The sequence below is a fragment of the Lycorma delicatula genome, chromosome 3, assembly GCF_047948215.1.
Source record: "Lycorma delicatula isolate Av1 chromosome 3, ASM4794821v1, whole genome shotgun sequence".
Classification (NCBI taxonomy): Eukaryota; Metazoa; Arthropoda; class Insecta; order Hemiptera; family Fulgoridae; genus Lycorma; species Lycorma delicatula.
In genome coordinates, this window is record NC_134457.1 from 138,547,060 (window position 1) to 138,567,901 (window position 20,842).

The window sequence follows — 20,842 nt, forward strand, 5'->3', positions numbered from 1 at the left end:
ATTAGAATACTTTACTTTATCGTTAAAATGAGAAAATTGTAACTTATGAATATCAGAAACAAGTTTATTTTTTTATTGATAGAAATAAAGCCTTAGAAACTAAATTGGTATTATAAAAATAAGTTTTTTAAAAATATATGTAAATAAATAAAATATAAATCACCGCGAGTAAAAGTAATAGATTTTATGGTCCAGTACAAAAAAATAAATAAAATATTTTTTTTTTTTAAATCTTATGGGTTGAATATTATCCATTAAGAAATTAAAGAATAAACTAAAAATCGAAAAAACTAATAACTGTCTATATTAATATATTATATATTAAAAATTATATATTATATACAATGAACTGAATTTAAAAAATCTATTTGTATTCCGAGTTCAGTGTTAGGGTATTAGAATATTATTCTAATAACATCCGTTTTAACGAGTTACATCTAATGTGAAGTTCACTTATTATAATTGAATAATTATAGTTAGTATTGCATTAATATAATATTATTTTCATAAGACTACAAAATTAATACTTAATACTACTTGTATTACACTAATGTTAACATGGCATTCGTATTTTAATGCATATTGAACTGGATTAGTAAATACCAATGCAGTTCAGTAATATTAATTGTAAACTGATACTATATTTATTACTGAAAGCTGTATTAGTTATATAATAATACGATTCAAAATATAAAGAATCACATTTTTTGAGAGAAATAAGTATCGGAAATACTGTTCTTATATAAATACCTGTTTATATAGCATTTTAATACTTAGGGGGGAAAAAATATAAAAAAACTAATTTAATCATATAACAAATAATCACCGGCTGATTATTTTTATTCTTTTAATAAAAAATAATTAAGTTTATTTTTATAATAAAAGGGCATGATTTTTACAATTTTGTAAACTGTACCAAATATATAAACAAAAATTATTTCTTTTCATGAAGGATAATTATTGAAATTATCGTTAAAACGGTTCTTTTTATGTAATAAAAATAATCTTTGATTCAATACTTTTTTTTTATGAAAGAGCGGGCATCAACAGCTGTGGTCATTAGCCCGGTAGAAATTGGTAGCATATGAAAAATAAAGCCATGCCTAATCGGGATTTGAACCCGGAAACACTGCACAAATGCCGAAATGCTATCTATTCAGTCATTATTTAATTACAAAAATTATTTATTTGTTCTATACTTGAAAATCTATTTATATAAAAATGTTAAGTTCGTTTGTGTACGGCTTCAAAAACTCAAAATGTTCTGCACCGATTGAGCTCAAATGTTAGCACGATATATAACCCACATCAAAGATTGTTTTCATTTAATTTTAATAAATCTATCTATCTATTTTTAATTTGTACATTTTTAATTTGGAAATGTAAACAAAGGAAAACCAATCAGATCAATGGAAGATGGCCGTTGTCAAACACAACGACCAAATTTCTTTGAATTATATTTAACAGCTAAAACATCTGCATTTTATTAAAAAAAAAAACATCAAAACAAAAAGAAAAACCACCAAGAAGGACAACCGCAGTTGGTGATGATATGAATGATTTATAGCGTATGAAAATGCCATGCCGGGATTCCAACTCGGAACCACCGAATTAAAGTCCGAGACGTTACCACACGCGCCACGGAGGCCGGCAAACATATTCGTTAGGAGCCGAATAAAAACACGACTTACCAATATGGCGTTGTGTGTCAAACCAATTTTATACGGACTATAATTACTTTTAATACGCAAAACCCTTTGCAATGATTGAACATTAACTTAACCTCTTCAAAAATTTTCCTTTTGAACTAAGGCACATTTTGATATCATTGTTTTTCTATAACACGGCTGGAATTCTTTTCGTTTAATGATAAAAAGCGTTGTCGAAGACAATAACCGAATTCTCTTCCAAAGGACATAATACACCGCTAAACTATTTCTAAATAATTCAAATTCGTGTAATTTTTTTACGAATCGTATTTTTATCAAAATCTCACCTTTTTCTCAATTGACCTGCGGGATTTTGTTTTCTTTGGAGACCTAATTCATTAGTAGATTCATACTCGAGAATCACGTTGTAAACTGAAGCAGCACAACTTCTACTTACGTTAGCACTTTATTAACATCTGAAATCAACGCCGTTTGATTATTCTGTAATTTGTAAGCATTACTCTTCTTTTGTAAGCATTTAAAATGATGTGTTTTTTCGCACGACATAAGGGCTTTTTTTCGCAGCCCACAAATCTTTATATATAAAAATGTTAAGCTCGTTTGTGTACGCTTCAAAAACTCAAAATGTTCTGCACCGATTGAGCTCACATTTTAGCACGATATATAACCAGCATCAAAGATTGTTTTTATCTATTTTTCGCATCAGTCACATACCCGCGACCACGAGAAAACAGTTTTTTTAACGGTCAGTTGTGTACCAGTGACCGCGCCATCTGCCGGAAGCGATGGGAACACTCGCCATACCAGCTGACAACCGCAGTCACATATGAAACAATACCTGTTCCCAATTACATTGTTTATCAACAAAAAAAAAAAAAAAACGTATACACTTGCATCTGATTCAGATTATTATACAATCTGAATTAAGTATTCACTTTAATCGAGGTACTATTGTGTGATCGTGTCGTGATTGAGCTGCGCCTTTCACCAAGCTCTGAATTTATTAGAAAACGACCAACAGTGGGATATATGTATTAATGACGCGTGCAACACTGCACATCAAAACCAAATTCGCGCATTATTCGCAATTATATTGACCGCTTGCTTCCCTTCATCTCCCACAGAGTTATGGGAAAGATATCGATCGCATATGGCTGAAGATATTTTGCATAGAGTACGCCTAGAAAATACCAATATGACCATGGAATTTACAGAAGGCATTTACAACGAAGCATTGATAAATATTGAAGACAAGTGCTTAGCTATTGCAAATAAAGTTCTTATTCAATTGGGAATGCCAGCACCCACCCGAGCTGCGATTGCTTCATTTGATGTGGATTTACGCCGTCAACAGAGTTACAACATTGGTGAACTTCAGTCATATGTCTAATCAAACATTCCCAAATTAACGCGTGAACAGAATGGCATTTATGATCGCATAATGCATAATGACGGAGTTCATTATAACCTTCTTGTTGGATGCGCCAGGAGGAACTGGGAAAACATTCCTCATTAGATTGATTCTAGCAACGGTTCGATCAAAAAATTACAATTACCCTGTTGCGGAATATTAATCAGCCAAAACTCTGCAACAGCACGCGACTTGCAGTTAAGAAATTGATGAATAACGTAGTGGAAGCAATGATTTTAACGGGGCGTTTCAAAGTGAAGATGTCCTCATTCCTCGAATACCCATAATCCCGACCGATACACCATTTAATTTAAAAGATTGCAATTCCCAATTCGATTGGCATTTGCAATCACAATTAATAAAGCTCAAGGTCAATCTTTAGAATTGTGTGGTTTAGATTTAGATGCGGATTGCTTCTCACATGGGCAACTGTATGTTGCGTGTTCCCGAGTCGGCAAACCAGATAGCCTTTATATCTACGCAGACAGTGGAAAAACAAAAAAAATATTGTATATCCACAAGTATTGCAAAATTAAACTTCTATGAAACGTATGCTTTGTTTTGTTTCTCATTTCTCATCCATGCAACCACAATGTGCCACGGCGAAGCGTGGCAGGTAGTATTCTATAAAATCTAAATCAGTGTCATTATTTCTTAAATTACATCGTTCAATTTTCACATTATAAAATGATTTGATATTAGTATCTATTTAATTTATATTACTTATTTTATTTCTAGATGATTTCATGAAAACAATTATTCTTCATGTAGGTTAAAAAGGATATGAATAAAAATGATAAGTGATGAATAATTATGTAAAACTACATGTATCAGTTTCACCAATAAATTTTAAACCTGTTTTACATTTTATTTTACTTTTGCAGTTAAGTTTTTTAGTAATGTTTTAATTTCGGTAATAATATTATAAGTTAATAGTTTTTATTATTACAACAATACAATATTTTTAAAGAAAATCATTTTCAATATATAAATATAAATCTAGTCGTTTCTGTAAGTCTGTTACTCTTTCATGCAAAACCTTTTCATCCGATTTGAGCTGAATTTTTGCATTAACATAGATTTTATACCAGGAAATAAGATAGAAATATTGTCGTTACGAAATTTTTCACCGTTTCAAGATAGTGTCCGTTTTAATGGCTTGCGTTAACAACCGGATTATGTTCCTTACTGATATTCAACTTTACTATGGCTAAACATAGTTTGTCAAATCGAATTCAGACACAACTTGTAATATTTGAAATTAACCTTTTTACAAAAAAAAGTCTCCTTTGTCTTTTTAAATGTCTCTCGAAAAAATTACCTTTAAATGTGCAATGGTGTACGGTACAGTGGCTCAACCAACACAGCTGCTGCCACTGTTACTGTGATTGCATTGTGACTGGCTATGTCTGCCTCCGATTACTTGACTAAAAAACATAAAATAAAAATAAAAAATTAGAAACGAAGTACTACCATTTCCTTGTGGCGTTTCTCGGGAAACGCCAATAATCGCGCAAAACTCGACTTTTTTAGTTGTCCTTTACGGGTAACCATCTAATAACTACTATTTTTAAGACGGTGGCCGACTATACCCGCATACTCAGATCACACAAAGTTTCCAGTCCTGTGCTGATCAAACTGTTACTCTAAAGAAATTAACTAATAGTATTTATAAATTGAACAAGCTTTAATATTTATTTATCAATATTATTCTTACTAACATAAAGATAATGAACACAGTGGGCTCTAATCTATTAATAAAACTTTATTAAATAATAATTTCATAATAGTGAATTAAAGTTTGCCGAAATCTTTGAATATTAACTCTAAGTTTTTAAAAGGATAAAAATATAAATCTCTGCATCACTGTGAGAAGTTACTTTTTCATATTAAGTCCCTTCTACTGAATAAAGCCGCGCCGAAAGCCTGCCTAGATTAATAAGTGTATTAGTTATGTATACCATAATATAATTTAAAGGACAACCAGTAAGAAGGAAATATTCCAATTTTAATTTTATATAATAACTAAATTAAGTCTATTAAGTACTGAAATTGAATATTTGCAGTTCCTGTAAATCTTAATTTGCAGATGTAAAAATCTTAATTTTTTAGTAGGCCTTATTCTTTATTATTTCTTGAAAAAAAAAGAAATTTAACCAAAAATGTTCATTTCGTTCTTAGAAAATTACAACATTGTTTTAAATGGCTGTATCATTGTAGATTTTTAACTATCTAAGAAAAAAACCATGGCCGGCTTCTGTGGCGCGAGTGGTAGCGTCTCGGCCTTTCATCCGGAGGTTCCGGGTTCGAATCCCGATCAAGCATGGCAGTTTTACACACGCTACAAATCATTCATCTCATACTCTGAAGCAAGAAAAAATGGTGATCCCGGAGGTTAAACAATGGCTAATAATACCTCCTAACAGAGGTTAAACAAAAAAAGAAAAAAATATTTTATGAAGTTCTTTTTTTAAATTTATTATCACTACTTAGGGATTATTTTTAAAATATTAATTTTACTCGAATATAAGTACCCCTAAAAATATGAGTGGGGAATCACTCATATTTCCCTATATCTTCTTGAATATGAGTGCCCTCAAAAATGATAAAGAGGTATTCGTAAATTCAAATTTTTAATGATGAAAATCTATTTCGTTAAACAATAAAGTCACTAAAATAATTTATACTTCTCCCAATGCAAACCCACTGTGGGATATCCCAATACACCAGACAACTAACTAAAATTAAAATAAAAATTTTATTAACAGAATAAAAAAGTTATGCAATTCATTGCCGGCTTTTTTAAATAATTATACTCTTAATGTTTCAATAATTTTTCTTAGACGTTTTATACTATTACCTTATTACAGCATTACCATTCCTACGTAAAAAAAAAATCCAACAATTTTTTATAAAAATTAGAAAAGTTTTACAATATATAGACATTTTTTCTATAGGGAATGCAATAGATTTTATTCCTTTAAGTCAAAAGCAGTGACCAATTAAAGACTGAAATCTTCTTTATTCTTTGCTAGTAAAATTGATTATTCAGTTCTTCATCAAATCTAATCAGATTGTATTTTTATAAAAACAATTGACTTATTTCTTTAATTAGAGAATACTATTTTTCCTTCTACGAATATACAATGAAACCATGCTAAAATTAATCTAGGAATTGAAATTTGTTCTTAATATGCAGCAGAATACCAAGTCTTAATGTAGAATAATGGTGCAAACAAATATTTAATTCAAATTATTTAAAGATTTTTAAAATAGATTTCAGTAAGTCGAAAAAACAAAAATTCAGCATTAAACTTAGTTAAAATTTAATTCTATTAATTTTAATTTTTCTTTTAAACGTAAAGTTAAAAAAATTAGTAAAAATCAATTGAATTCTTATATTTTAAAGTAATCTCGGTTTTTTACGGTTTTATAATAGGAAGATTAATTTCTAAAAATTATTTCTTATAGTATGTATATTAAATACATTCTGCTGAATTCAATACTAATTTTTTTATTTACTCTTAAGAAACATTTTTGTATGAAACCACTTACATTTTTTCAATTCACTCAATGGAAAATGTCTTACTTTTGTTTTCATTAATAAGGATGGCTTTTATTTATATAATTTAGTCATTTACAAATATATTTAATTATATGATTATCAAACATTAGTTCCTGATGGTTAGAATTTTTACCAGAAGGAGAAATTAAAAAGATATGTTTGATAATCCTTACTTTCTATGTAATTATAAATCTGAAACTAATACATCAATTTTGCATCAAATTCTTCGTCGCAATCATATAAGTGACATTTGGTGTATTACAATTAAAAAATATAAATAACTAAAATCTGAAATGTAGCCACTTATAATCTATCGAGTCCTGCCATCACATATAAGATTCTTCTTTCGTCATTTTTCATAACAGATATATCATTTATTTTTGTTCTTTGAATGTGTGCTAAAATAATTTATAAATGTTGACTGGATTTGTTTTTATTTAGTACTTACTTTTTATCTTGTTTATTTTAACATCTTTTCTTAATACAATCTTTTATATATTTTTTTATTAATAATCTTATCTTATTATTTATTACTAGCATAATACATAAATTCTTTTATGGTTTTATCTTCCACAAGCAACTTTTTTGCAAATTTGCTAGGCTACATTCACGCCATATTAATAAATATTTGTATATGTAATTTAATATGTATAGTTTAGGTAGGATTGTGTAAAGATTAGTGGTAAAATGTTTTATAAGGCACTTTATATTTTGATCATTTCAATTACTGTACAATAAAATAAAGGAAACTAACGAATTCGCAATACAATTTAAATTCACGTAAAGATAAGTAGCCGAAAAGTTATGAGCTCCTTTTGCTTCATACCTGCCACAGAAATGTTATGATGAGCATCAGTTTAGTTACTTCAAACGTTCTCCTCGTATGGCAATATCCTGTCGATTTATTTTCTTCAATACCAGTTGATTTACAGCACTAAAGTTACATCCAACTAAATATAAAGATAAGTGACAAATAAGTGTCAAAGGTTTCTTGCAAGGTTGGTTAAATTTGAGTATTTAGTTGTCTCATTACAAAGCCGTCCTTCTTTTATACTGAATAAAGTTATACTGGATTCATCATTTTAAAACCCAAAGATTTCTTCTTGGTACTGTGTAGAGACATCAAGTAGATTTACTAGCACTTGAATTATAACCAGTAGTGTAACAAAATGAGTCCATTTCTCAATTCTTCAAATAATATTTTTTTTGAAGGATAAACAATTTTAATATAAATCCAATTGCTTCTTCATAAACACTACAGTAATTATTTATATTTAATCATTTTCTCTCTAGGAAGAGCAAAGTACTGAGTTTTGTTAACTAATCCACTAAAAGTTAGTGAATATATTAATTTTGGTATAAAGTAACAAAGTTTAATATATTACCTTGCAACTTAATGTAATTATAGGAAATACACATTTATCGTTAGTTAAATTAGTCTTATCAGTACTTCTAAACCAATAAACGTAACAAAGATGATTTAATAAAGCTACATTAAGACTGAAGATTAATTATTAATTTCCTTATGATTCTAACGTATTAGTAAAATACCGTCTTCAATTTTTAGTAATTAATATAATTATTATTACTGGCACTCAAATTTAATATGTAAAGCATATTTCTTAAATATATTAGATAAAATAAATATTAAAATTATATCTTACACTTACTCCTAATAAATTAAAGCAACACATAATGTACGTTTTTAATAAAAATGACTTTATCAAGTACGGTTTACCATATAATTTATCATATCCCACCGGAATGTATATAAACATTTGATAGATATTTGCTTTGGTTTCCTTTCCATCGCAAAACAACTGTAAAATAATCTAATATTTGTAATTATTTCAATCTTAGCGATACTGGCAATGAAGTTATTATTATTATTATTTAAGCAACATGCTGATATCATCATCAAAAGCACAAAGGAATATTGGACAACTTTTTTGGGTGTCTAGGTACTTCAAGCAAATTAACATTATCACGTTTTCCTCTACAAAATACTTGTCAGATCGGTCTTGGAGTACTGTTCTGAGATTTCTAATTGTGAGAGAGAGAGATTACTAAGTTTGGAGATAGAAGCTGTGCAGAGAAAATTCCTTTGAGAGTTACGCATAGAGGATGAATGCACACCAAACACTTCATGAAGTTGAATGTAGTCTCTTGGAAATTGCTTCATCAGAAACTAGAAGAAATGTACAGAAGATTATTTTCATTATAAAGCAACGCATCGACTTGTCGATGTTTATATTTTTAGTACAGATATCAGAATTCCTTTTATAAATAATAAAAGGCATAAATTATTCAAATATTGTCAACCTAATGTACTGTCTTCAATAAGTAGAGTTGTAAATAGCCTTAATTAAATTAATAAAAGTGGAATAGATGTGTTCAAAGAGAATCTTTATTTTATTAAGAAAACGGTTAGAGACTTTAACATTTGATTCATTTGAATTGCATTAAAAGTGTGTGATCGCCTTTCCGGACATATGGTATTTATGTATACTCGTACATATATATATATATATATATGTACGAGTATATATATATATATATATACTGTCTTATATATATATATATATATATATATATATATATAAGACGTATTTTATATTGTATTATTTGAAGTTATCGTTTCGCACTTGGCATTAGATTTAAGATAAACATAGAAAAGCTTTATATAGATTTAATTTATTTAACAAGGTACTTTTTGTATGAACCGCTAAGTATTGACTACATACATTCGTATGTATGTTGTTTTAAATTTTAAGCTAGAGTAGAGTTGCTAGTATTGCTAGGAACCATATTTTTAAATGTGTCCTTATAATTCTGGGCAACATAATATTGATTTTCATGTACTATTCTCCTGCATTTCTTCTCTTCCATTAGATAGGACTTCTCCGCTACCTAACACCTGTTTAGATTTTTTAATTTGAAGTTGGTTGGAATAGCTATAAGGGGCGAAAGGAAGTCCTCTAAAAAAAATTAATAAAGTTATTATTATTATTATTATTATTATTATATTATTATTATTATTATTATTATTATTATTATTATTATTATTATTATTATTATTCTTTTGTCACACAAAAGATTGATTGAAATCTTTTAATAAAATAAAACTTTGTTAACAATCTTGATATTTTCATAGGAAACCTTGTTAAACTTTCCATTCAACAAAGAGTTATGTTACTCTAATACAACTTGTGTAGTGTACGGTAGTGTAATTTCACTGGCCAAACCGGTATGTTAGTACAGTGTTTTAAGAAAAGAAAATTGACAGAAAATAATATGTAGCTTCTAATAACAGATAATAATATGTAGTTGCTAATATGTAGCAGAAAATATTTTAGAGAAGCTTCGTTGGTTATTATGTTTCCGAACTGGAAGCTGTAGAGTTAAATATTGCACTTAGGGATTACATAAATAAAATTATCATAAATAAGTAGTCGTAAGTAAAACTTTCTTAACTAATATCAAATGAATATCAGTTAAGAAGTTTAGTTATGGAGTTTATAATTATTGTATATAAGATAAACATGTTTTTTTTTTAAATTTAGTTCACATAATTTATTTTCGTTTTCACAAAAATTTCCACACTTTTTTTTTAACTAATTCGTGTCGTTTTTTATTCCAAAAATAACATTTATTTATTTTTTTTTTTTATTCTTTCATTTAAATTCTATTAACTAACTTATTAGCAATCAAATTTTAATAATATTTTTCAACAAAATTTAATAAAGTATATGTCCGCTCGCACGGTCCGGGATGACAATAAAACAGTCCCATGGAAAATGTATTTTAATTTGCTGTTTCGTATTTTGAAACACTTAAAAAAAATTAATCATTTTTCTCTTACTTCCTTTAGACTTTTCTCCCAGAGATAAGATTTCTTAAATGTTTTTCCTTCAATTACGTTAATTGTATTGGTTGTGAAACTGTATAGTCATATTGTATTTTTGAGTTATGGTTAATACTTTTTTTTGATTATGGAATATTTTATTGGCTACAGAGAAATCCACTTCTCGAGGAAAAGTAATAAAATCTTTCATATCATTTTCGTAAGAATAGATCGGCTGTTTACTTTCCCATCATATCAATGAAAATGCTGAATTAAGCACCATGACAATATAATATTAAGTACCTATCATATGATTTCAAATATCATTTAAATTATTGGTCAATGAACTTTAATCCTGAGAACGAAAAATTTTGAATGAATATTATTTAATTCATCAATTTTTTAGAAAAACAAAAAATTCACTAGAGTATGTTGACCGTACCGTTCCCATTATACTTTACCATAATGACCAAGACATTCTTAATGACAGGACGTTAAGTCGATACAATTTTAAATACATGACAACCACTGTTATATTTTACGTACTTTACATAAACAGCTTTACATACGAAACGAAGTTTTAGTTTTATTAAGAATATAATATACATTTTTAAGTTCCTGATGATGGAATTCTATTCCGAAAGCGCTTGAAGGTAAAACAAAATTGTTGGTAAGTAAGTTTTTTAATTATTAATTATATAATCATAGCAACGGGCCATGTATAATAAAAATATTATAATATTTTTTTCTAGTTTTTCTTCACCTCCATTTTATTTTGTTTTGTTTGTTTTTAATTTGTTAAATAACAACAAATAACTTAGTGTTATTTTTCATTTTGATTTAAACTTAATTTATCGTTTTATTTATCCGCAGATACTTATGTAAGGAATTATGGAGTGAATGGAGTGATGCTGCACACGAAAATTTGTATTCATTGACGTTACTGTTGCTACAATACCTGATACCATTAACTGTGCTCATATTCACGTACACAAGCATCGCTATTGTTGTTTGGGGTAAACATCCGCCTGGGGAGGCAGAAAATACGCGTGATGTACGCATGGCTCGCTCCAAGAGGAAGGTAAGAACAAAGTAATTAATTTGAAGTAGTATTAATAATAATTGTTTCATTATAATTTAGTTTACTTTACCAAAATTTTAATATTAATTTCAAAAATCTTTTTTATATTTCTAGTTTTTAGATTCATATTCTTTGTAACAAATAAAAAAATATTATTTCAATATATTTTACTTCATCGTCAACATAACGGTAAGATAAAAGATAAAAGCAAAATTTGAATTTAAGCCGTAATGAATGTATGGATAAGACATTTCTTTAGTACTTGTTATTATTTTGTTTTTTATTATTTATTTATGTAATTAAAGGAAGTTTACTTAATACTGAATTATTTATGATTATAATTACTACTGTTCTAATTAACTTTATTGTCATTTGATAGAAAATAACACAATTTATTTACATATGATTGTTACATATTTATATTTCTTTAATTAAAAAATTTAGGAGATTTTTATCTAAAATCTCGTTTATATATATATATATATAAAGTGCGTGTGCGTGCGCGTGTGTGCGTGTGCGCGTGTGTGTAAAGGGAATAATACATATACCACCTTTATATCTCCCCGGGGGATATATCTGCGAGCGCGTTTGTACACGTATATCCTACAGAAATGTATTTCAGTTACTGAAGTGACTTTTATAAATTACCTGGAAACATTAACATAGTCAACCATCACAAATAGCCTTTTTTTTTACTAAAATATGTACTCCCATTTCATTTATAAAATGAATAATAATTTATTCAGTAGATTTTCTTACTATATGTAAAAATAAATTCAGGAAATATAATTTATCCCTTATAAAGTCAAATGGCACAGTTAGTCCTGAAATAAGATATTTTAATTCCACCTGAGACGTGTTTTCTACAGGAAATTGCACTTCCAGTTTATCTGCCTTGGTCTTCCGTATTGTTTTTATATGGATAACACGTCTGACTTCTATCTAAAATTGAGCTTTGACTTACTTTTTTAATTAAGCTTCTTAATAAAAACTTTTCTTTATCAAATAAACTCGGTACATTTTGTCTTTCTTTGATTTCAGTATCATAATAAAGCACTAATTTTATCGGTTGTCAGTCTAGCATTTTACAAAATCAAATATACAACTTATTCTAACTTTTCGTAAATATTTTAGCTTAACCTTGTTTCACATTAAAATTTACTTAAATTTTAAAAGTAAAACGATTATTGATTAAAAAATTTAAGGAACACCAAGCAAATTTATTTAATTTACAATCACTCTTAATTTTATTATACATTTTAAACTCATTAAATATTATTTAATTTGCGGTTTTTTGGAATAATTAGTTAAGTATTATTCTACATTTTGTGTTAAAATAATAAATGTTTAAATATCATCTTTGTACAATAAATTTTTATATTACGTAAATAACCTAGTAAAACTGCGTTAAAAATCTTAAGAGATATTATAAGAAATACATTTAATTAAAAATTGAATTTAATCATATGGACTTTATCTGAACTTTATAAAGATTTTTATTGAAATGTATTGTTTAATAAGTGAAAATAGAAACAAAATTAAGAAAGAAGAAAACTGCTGACAAGTATGCTTGTCAACGACTTTATTCAACAGCTATTCAAAGCTGTTGAATAATCTTTATTTTTTTAAAATCTATATTACTTATTTATTTTGATACATGCATATATCATGATGGAATGTGTCTAAGTGATCGGCTACAATTCCCTATGAATCATAAGACCTTTTCTTTCTTTGTTTTTCCTGTTTAGCCTCCGGTAACTACCGTTTAGATAATTCTTCAGAGGATGAATGAGGATGATATGTATGAGTGTAAATGAAGAGTAGTCTTGTACAATCTCAGTTCGACCATTCCTGAGATGTGTGGTTAATTGAAACCCAACCACCAAAGAACACCGGTATCCACGATCTAGTATTCAAATCCGTGTAAAAATAACTGGCTTTACTAGGACTTGAACGCTGTAACTCTCGACTTATGAATAATCGCTGTACAAGTCTTATGAATCATAAGACCTAAAAATAATTTATCAATACTCATTTACTTTATATATATTAATGGATTTCCTAATACATTTTGAATGGGTTTGTCGGGGGCATTTGTTTGGTTTTATTTATGTACTTATTAATAATGTTTTACTCTCCTTCATTATACAGTCACTTCAATAATTTAAATTAGTTCCATATAAAATATATTAATTTTATACGTAATATTCTCTTCCGAAACATAATATCATCTCTTTTAGTTAAGTTCAGAAAGTCAGAATGAGTTATCAAAATAAAAACAATAGATCACTTACATTTACAAAAGTTATACATTAGCTAAATAAACATTGTCACTTACTCCTGAAAAATAATCCGGATTTTCATCATCTTCTTTAAATTTATACACAAGCGTGGTCGTGATTAGAATTTATATTAATTATAATCATGCATTGTAAATTATTATTTTTCATTTCTATTTTACTTATTTGGTATTCAACATATTTGATTTGTTTTTATCACTTAGTATTAATTAAAAACAACTCGTACAAACCTAAACCTCTTCTATTTTAATTATTTATTATATATTTTTGCGACAATGATCTGATCAAGGTATTACTTCAGTTTTCTTTGATCTATTCAAGAAAATGTAGAAGTAGCTCCTTTTTTGTCCTTCTGTTTAGAAGCCGGACCTAAACACAGCTCCGGGGGATGCCATTGCCTCAGACCACCTGGGCAGTAACCCTGATCCCGGCTATGCCGTTCCTAAGGTCCTTACCCAGGCATCCCAACCCCATAGGGGAAGACACCCGCCTAGTGATGTTCCGGTCGTCACCCCCCTCGTTCCTAGCCCTGTTGGGCTTTAGCGGGAGTCGTCTACCGCCCTGACTTTTTACATCTCATAGTAATTAGCCTGGCTTCGTTAGGATGCAAATGATGTAAATGCCTCGGTAGACATTTCCATTGGTGATTTATTAACTCAGCTTTGCCTTCCCTGTAGGCCTCGTCTTCTCGTGCCATATCTCTAATGAAAGCACTCGAAGGGATCCCCACCGGGACTCCGGTCGTACGTTGCCTCGCCTCAAATGGGTAACCCCCGAAGGGATCCCCCACCGGGACTTCGATCTTACTTTACCCCTAGTGGCGCCGTAAGGAGTCCCCGTTGAATCATCAACGATGATTGAACGCTCCTGGACGAGCCTGTCCCGTGTCGGGGCCACCGTAGTAGGGGCCACACACACACACACACACCAGCGTCCACTCCTCATGTCCCAGGCGAAGCCCTGCAGCCCCGGCCTCCCATAATGTGGCCGATCGTATTGCAGGAGGTATAGCGGGCCTCCTTCTAACAATTCTTCTTGACATGGACGACCACACCGCAGGCAAAACATTGGCCGGTCCTATCTGGGCCACCGCAGAACTTGGCTCGATGACCCGTACTCCAACAGCGGAAGCGCCGTTCTTCCAGCGACCGTCGCACTACTCGACAGGCCACCCATCCGATCCGCACCCGGCCGTCATTTAACAGTTTATCCACCAGGATGGGTGGCAGAGCCAGCGAGACCACCTGAGTAGCCCCGTAGGCTGACCTCATCGATAGCACATCCAGTGGCACGGAGTCCCTGGTAACACAACGAAGGTCCCTCAAGAATTCTTCTTCCGTGGTTAATGCATCGACATCTTCTGGTTAACCATAAAGTAACATACCCACTCTTTCCTAACATAACTCGCATATTATCATTATGCACTAATCAGAATATGTTTTTTAATTTTTATAGTACCGTTGTACAAACTGTTGTTAAAAACTGTAGTTTAAATTAAGAAATAATTTTTTTTCAATTATGTCAATATTTAGATCAATTAAATTAATAATAATAACAATAACAACAATAAAAATAAAAGTATATACAACATTAGTTACCAATATTACCTCAGTCGTCATCATCATTATTCATTGTTACTTCATTTATAAAAATACTCAATTCTTCTCATTAAAATTAACATGTAAATTTGTATTTAAGGTTTTATAATAGGACTAAATTTAAAATGTAAATATATTTTAAGGAGAAATCCTAGCAGTTTTTAAAGCGTTAATCGTTAAATACAGGATATTTATTCAGCAGTATTTACATTTGTTCGATGTATTATGTAATCAACAAATTGAAAAGTTTATTATTAACAATTCACTAACCACCAACAAAACGCTCGTTAATGGATTTTAGATAATAACCTGATAGAACTGTCCAAATATAATTAGGAATTCAATAAAACTAATATAGTAATACTTATGATACTGTATTATTTTAATCTTATTAAATTATAAAATTATACTTTTAATTAAAAAAAAAAAAAAATAGAATTAAAAGAATTTTATGTTTAAAACTATTTACTTTGAAACCTTGTCGAAAAGTTTCTGGATTACGTTTGTTCTGAAATTATTTTGGATAGTTAGAATTTTTTTAATAAAATGTTACATTTTTAAGGCCATCGACTACTGTACTTTTGTAAATGGTATATAAATAAGTAAATATTTTGGTTTAAAAACCATAAAAATTGAATTTGAGATTTTATACATATTAATTTTTAAACGTCTGAAGTCTACATGTATCTACGTATAATTTTATAACAAAAAACTTCTATTTTGGGAGTCAATAGGTTTTAAAGTTAATATTTATCATTCACTTGATTATAGCAAGTGTACCTACTAGAATGAAAAAGTGCTGTCAGGAAGACTACAAATAGAAAAACAAATATAAACGTGGATTTGTAAACGTGCAAAACAAATATAAACGTGCTGGATTTATATGAAAAATGCTTAAATCCTTAAAAATAAAAATAAAATTTGTGTTCTTTTACTTTCTTAATTAGTTACCAGCAGTAATTTTTGTATTTTTTTAAATTAACAGCAATCAATATTTTTATTTTTAAATCAACTATTTATAATGCAAAATAGATTCAAGAACGTTATCTTATGAAGTCATTGATATTATGAATAATAATTTGTTTTTAGAAGATATTAACGCATGAGTTTTGTAATCATTTGTAATATTCTATCAAGAAAAGTAAGATATAAATGTAATTATAGTCTTGTATTGTGTACATCTAATACCCGTAATATCTTACTTACTCTTAAATAATATATATTATAAATTTCTGCCAAGATGGTTTCTGAAGTAATTTAAAAACCCTTTTTTCGAAATTCGTATAATTTAAGATTTCATGACTAATATCTTATTTTTTAAGATGCTCTTACTTTTAGAGGAAACTGATATCACATACATATTGTTATAAAATAATTTTGTAGCAGTTATTTCAATTTGTCGTTTATCGTTAAGAACGGTTTACGGTAATACATTAGTAGTTCGTAAATAAAGATTCATTCAGTTTAATAAAAACTATAACTCTTTACTGTAGTAGCTGTATTATATTTAAAAGTAAACTGTGCAGAAAAATTGTTACGTATAGATTCTCTATCATTTTCTGTTTTTATTACTAAATAGGCTGCTATAAGCAACTTCCGAGGTGAGAAATAAAAGTTAAGACTCCGATCTCATTTGGTGTTACGTCAATACATTATAATTACAATTGTTAACAGATACAAAGACGTATAAAATCTCTGCTACTAATTTAATAAATATTACAATTTCTTAAAATGAATTTTTACGCCGACAAAATAGCACTTTTTTTAATTTTAAGAGTATAACAGAGATAGTGCTTTAATATTTAAAGCAGTGAATGTATAGTAGCTTAATACTTAAAGCACTATTCATATTATTAAATTCCAGTTTGTGTAATGTGCAATATTTTTTAATTTATTTTTCCCATTATTTACGAAATTTTTAGAAAAATAATTTTAATATTTAAGTGCATTATTTAACTCTTTTTAAATATAATTAATAAAAATCTAATTAACTGTTATTATTTAATAAATTTGTTAATTTACGTTTGTTATTGTTAAAAAATTATTTAATAGATCTGTTTATGTAAAAAAGAAGTTTGTGAAATGTAATATAAATATCAATAAGTAAATGTATTTAAAATAATATTTCAACTTACCTCCTAAAATTTCCAACATTCTTAAATTTATTTAATTTCAGCCACTAGTATTAAAAAATAAATGGAAAAGGAAGATTTGTATATATTTAAATGTTCTAGAAGTTCTTGAATTTTCTTTACAGAGAAAGAATTTTTATTACAGAAACCGATGAACCAATTTCTATAATTATATTTTTAATCGATTCAGAAACATCTCTAATTTTTATTTATTTATTTTTTTCATTTTTGCATTATGTGTGCCTCAAGTTTAAAACTAAAGTTTTTTTACCTTTTTAACAATTTAAATAGGAACAATAATTCCAGCCGTTTTAACAGGCTCATTATTGCATATTCTGTGACAGCCTGATTCAGTCTATAGAAACAATTTCGAGGTGATTTAAAAACGACTGATTTGAAAAACATGATTTAATTACTCTTTTTCGGTGTGTTGTGCCTCTGCTATACTTTGAATATTAAACGCTCATCATTTTCATTTTTATCCCATTTAAAGATAAATGTAGAAATATTTATCTTAAATATTTTAGTAATATTTTAAAATGTAGTATTTTAAGTGCGAATATCCGTTTCATGAGATGTCAAATATGGTTTAAATTTCTCTATTCTGTTCTACTCTCGGACTCTTTTTCTTCCACTCTCGACTCGAAATATAATTTTTTTTACTGGAATTAACTATAAGATACATATAAATAACAAGTGCTACAAGAAAGAAATAAAAAATATTAAAAAAAGTTGCAAAAAGATTATCTCTATTAAAAAACAGCAACGATGACGAAAATTTTGAAAACTCGCTACAGGTTGTAGCAACCCCATTATAGAAATCATAACACTAATGCTGATATGTACAGTAAAAAAAAAAATAAAAATAAAAATACATCGTAACATGCAGTTTGATACCCAAAAATCTGTTCCTTTTGTAGATATTGTAGCGAAACAAAAATTTCAATTGACATAAAATTTAATAATTCATATATTTATGAAAATGTATGAACAATATGTAGTGTGCATTTTCTAAACCGTTTTATTAAAGTATATTGTAAAATATATATGTATTTAAAACATATTTTATTAAAAATATATCTTAAACAAATAAAATATTTATTTAATTTTTAATAATGAATTTTATTATAAAGGCCAGTCAATCTAAAATTGTCCGAATTCAAATCAAAACTAAGAATATGTATGGCCTGCCGCGTAAGTTTACATAAAAAGTTCTGGCCGGTGTTTCTTATTCCTGCATTCCCATGATGAGAAATTTGTGTTGGTCTATAAGGTCGGTTATTAGTTTTAGTTTACTAGTCTTCATGAGAGAGTTTACATTGTGTGTGGAAATGTAGGTGATCTGCTTCGGTTTGATTTTGGATTTTGTATTGTTCTTTTTTGGGTGTGCGGTGTTAGAGCATTCCAGTGCTTCCGATCGTATGTTATTTTCTAATGGATAGGTCAATGTAACCGAGTGTTTCCTTCTCTGAACTCTGGTATTGGTTTGTTCAGCCGGTGGAGTATTCCTTTGTCGCCGAATGGCTTCGACGGCAAATAGCACCTTAAAACCATATGGTAGCTCTGAGAAGGGCTATTTGAGGTTTCTGGAGTGGTGATCCTGAAAAGAGCCTTTTTGGGTTAGCTTAGCGAAGAGCTTCCCCGCAGCGGCAGTTGGGACCCCATTACATCGTGGCAGTGGTGGCCCCCAGAGCCCAGCAGTGTCGATCGTCTTTCGCCGGCGTGGCCGAGCTCCCGCTGGGCCGGCTCCCGATACTGAGTCCTCCGGCTAGGGTGATTGAAGCGGAAAAGTAGGGTCCGAGCTCAGCGGGCCGGCCAGACCTGCTGCTCTGGCGGAGAATGTTGGCATCCGCTGGGAGGTCCCACATTGAAACGGCCAGGGAACTTCTGTCTTCTTCCGTCTTCATCTTCTTCATGGTCTTCTCCAGGCAACGGTCGATGATGATTTGAAAATTCATTCTTTTATTGGATTTCCGAGTGGTGGGGCCGCAACACCGCTATGGTAGGAGATCAGCGAGATCAGCTACGTAGTGAGAATGACGTTTGTGCAAGCGCTTACGTATACTGTACATCCATTGACATCTGAGCTGCTACCGTTGCCGTCCGCCGATATTAAGCTAGGCATATATGTGGTAACACCTTAAAGACCTTTCATAGTTGACTGTTAAGGGTTCACCTGTGGTGGGACTAGGTCCCGAGTTACAACTTTAGATTTGATCTATTAAGGTGATAGTGGGATATGATTAGATGATAGATAAAGTTCTGAAGCTTGTTATTAAGTATGTAATTCTTAAGTATTATATTACCACTAAAATTACTTTTTTCAAATGCACAAATTTGCAAGTTTGTGACGTTACTTATTCCCACCCACTTCTTTAAAAACTCGTAAGCTACGGTCGCAACTTACGTTTCTCAGTCGTAAGCTATGAGTACGAGTATATCTGGCAAAAAAGTTCTCTGCGTGTTTAATCTGATTGTATAATTCGTCAGATAATTCTGTAAAGTTTGAAGAAAGATAATTATTATTATTATTATATTATTATTATTAAATTCATAATTTTAATTATTTGTGGGTTTTAATATTTATTTTTATTAGGAAGCATACAGAAATATTTTAAAAAAAACATAGATAAATACAACAAAAACAGTACTACATGTGTTTGGGCAGGATTCAAGAATTTTATTTTTATTATAATCTGTATTTCTGCAACAAAAACGAGTAAATTCCTTTTATATAGATTCACAGTATGACCTCTATAGAAATCTTTATGTATCTTTGGTTATATATTTTTTTGTATAAATGTTTAATCGTAGTTATCAGGTTGCAAAATTAATTTAATTGATTTATAATACAAGCTGGAATATTACCTGACAATTAGATTTAAGTTTCTAAAACTACATAAAAAATAAAAACAAAAATAATTTCTACAATTACTCAAAAATATTGATTATCTTATTAAAAAACAATTTTTCCCAGCTTACAGTAGATGATAATAAAAAACTTAATAAACCGGGGTCAGAAACTTTATTCTGAATAATATAAGGCAAACTCATGATAACGCTGGTAAACTACATTAAACAGCAGCAGCTCCAAATACATAATGAAGACAAGAAATTAAAAATCCAGTAATATCGGCAACACTGTAGGACGAAAATTTAACCAAGTTTAGTATAAAAGTGTACGCAAGAGACCCGTAATTACATCAAGTATTCTCAGGACGCATGATGGCTTGAATTTGAA

General features: G+C 29.3%; 1 protein-coding gene across 3 annotated transcripts in view; it reads left to right on the top strand.

The window, feature by feature from the left end:
* The window catches only part of LOC142322041 (RYamide receptor-like), a 591,685-nt gene that overhangs the window by 355,686 nt on the left and 215,157 nt on the right, over positions 1-20,842 (top strand). For all 3 annotated transcript variants that reach the window (XM_075360648.1, XM_075360649.1, XM_075360647.1), the window contains one exon: positions 11,364-11,571. In XM_075360648.1, coding sequence (XP_075216763.1) covers positions 11,364-11,571 — 208 coding nt within the window. The remainder of the gene's footprint in view (positions 1-11,363; positions 11,572-20,842) is intronic.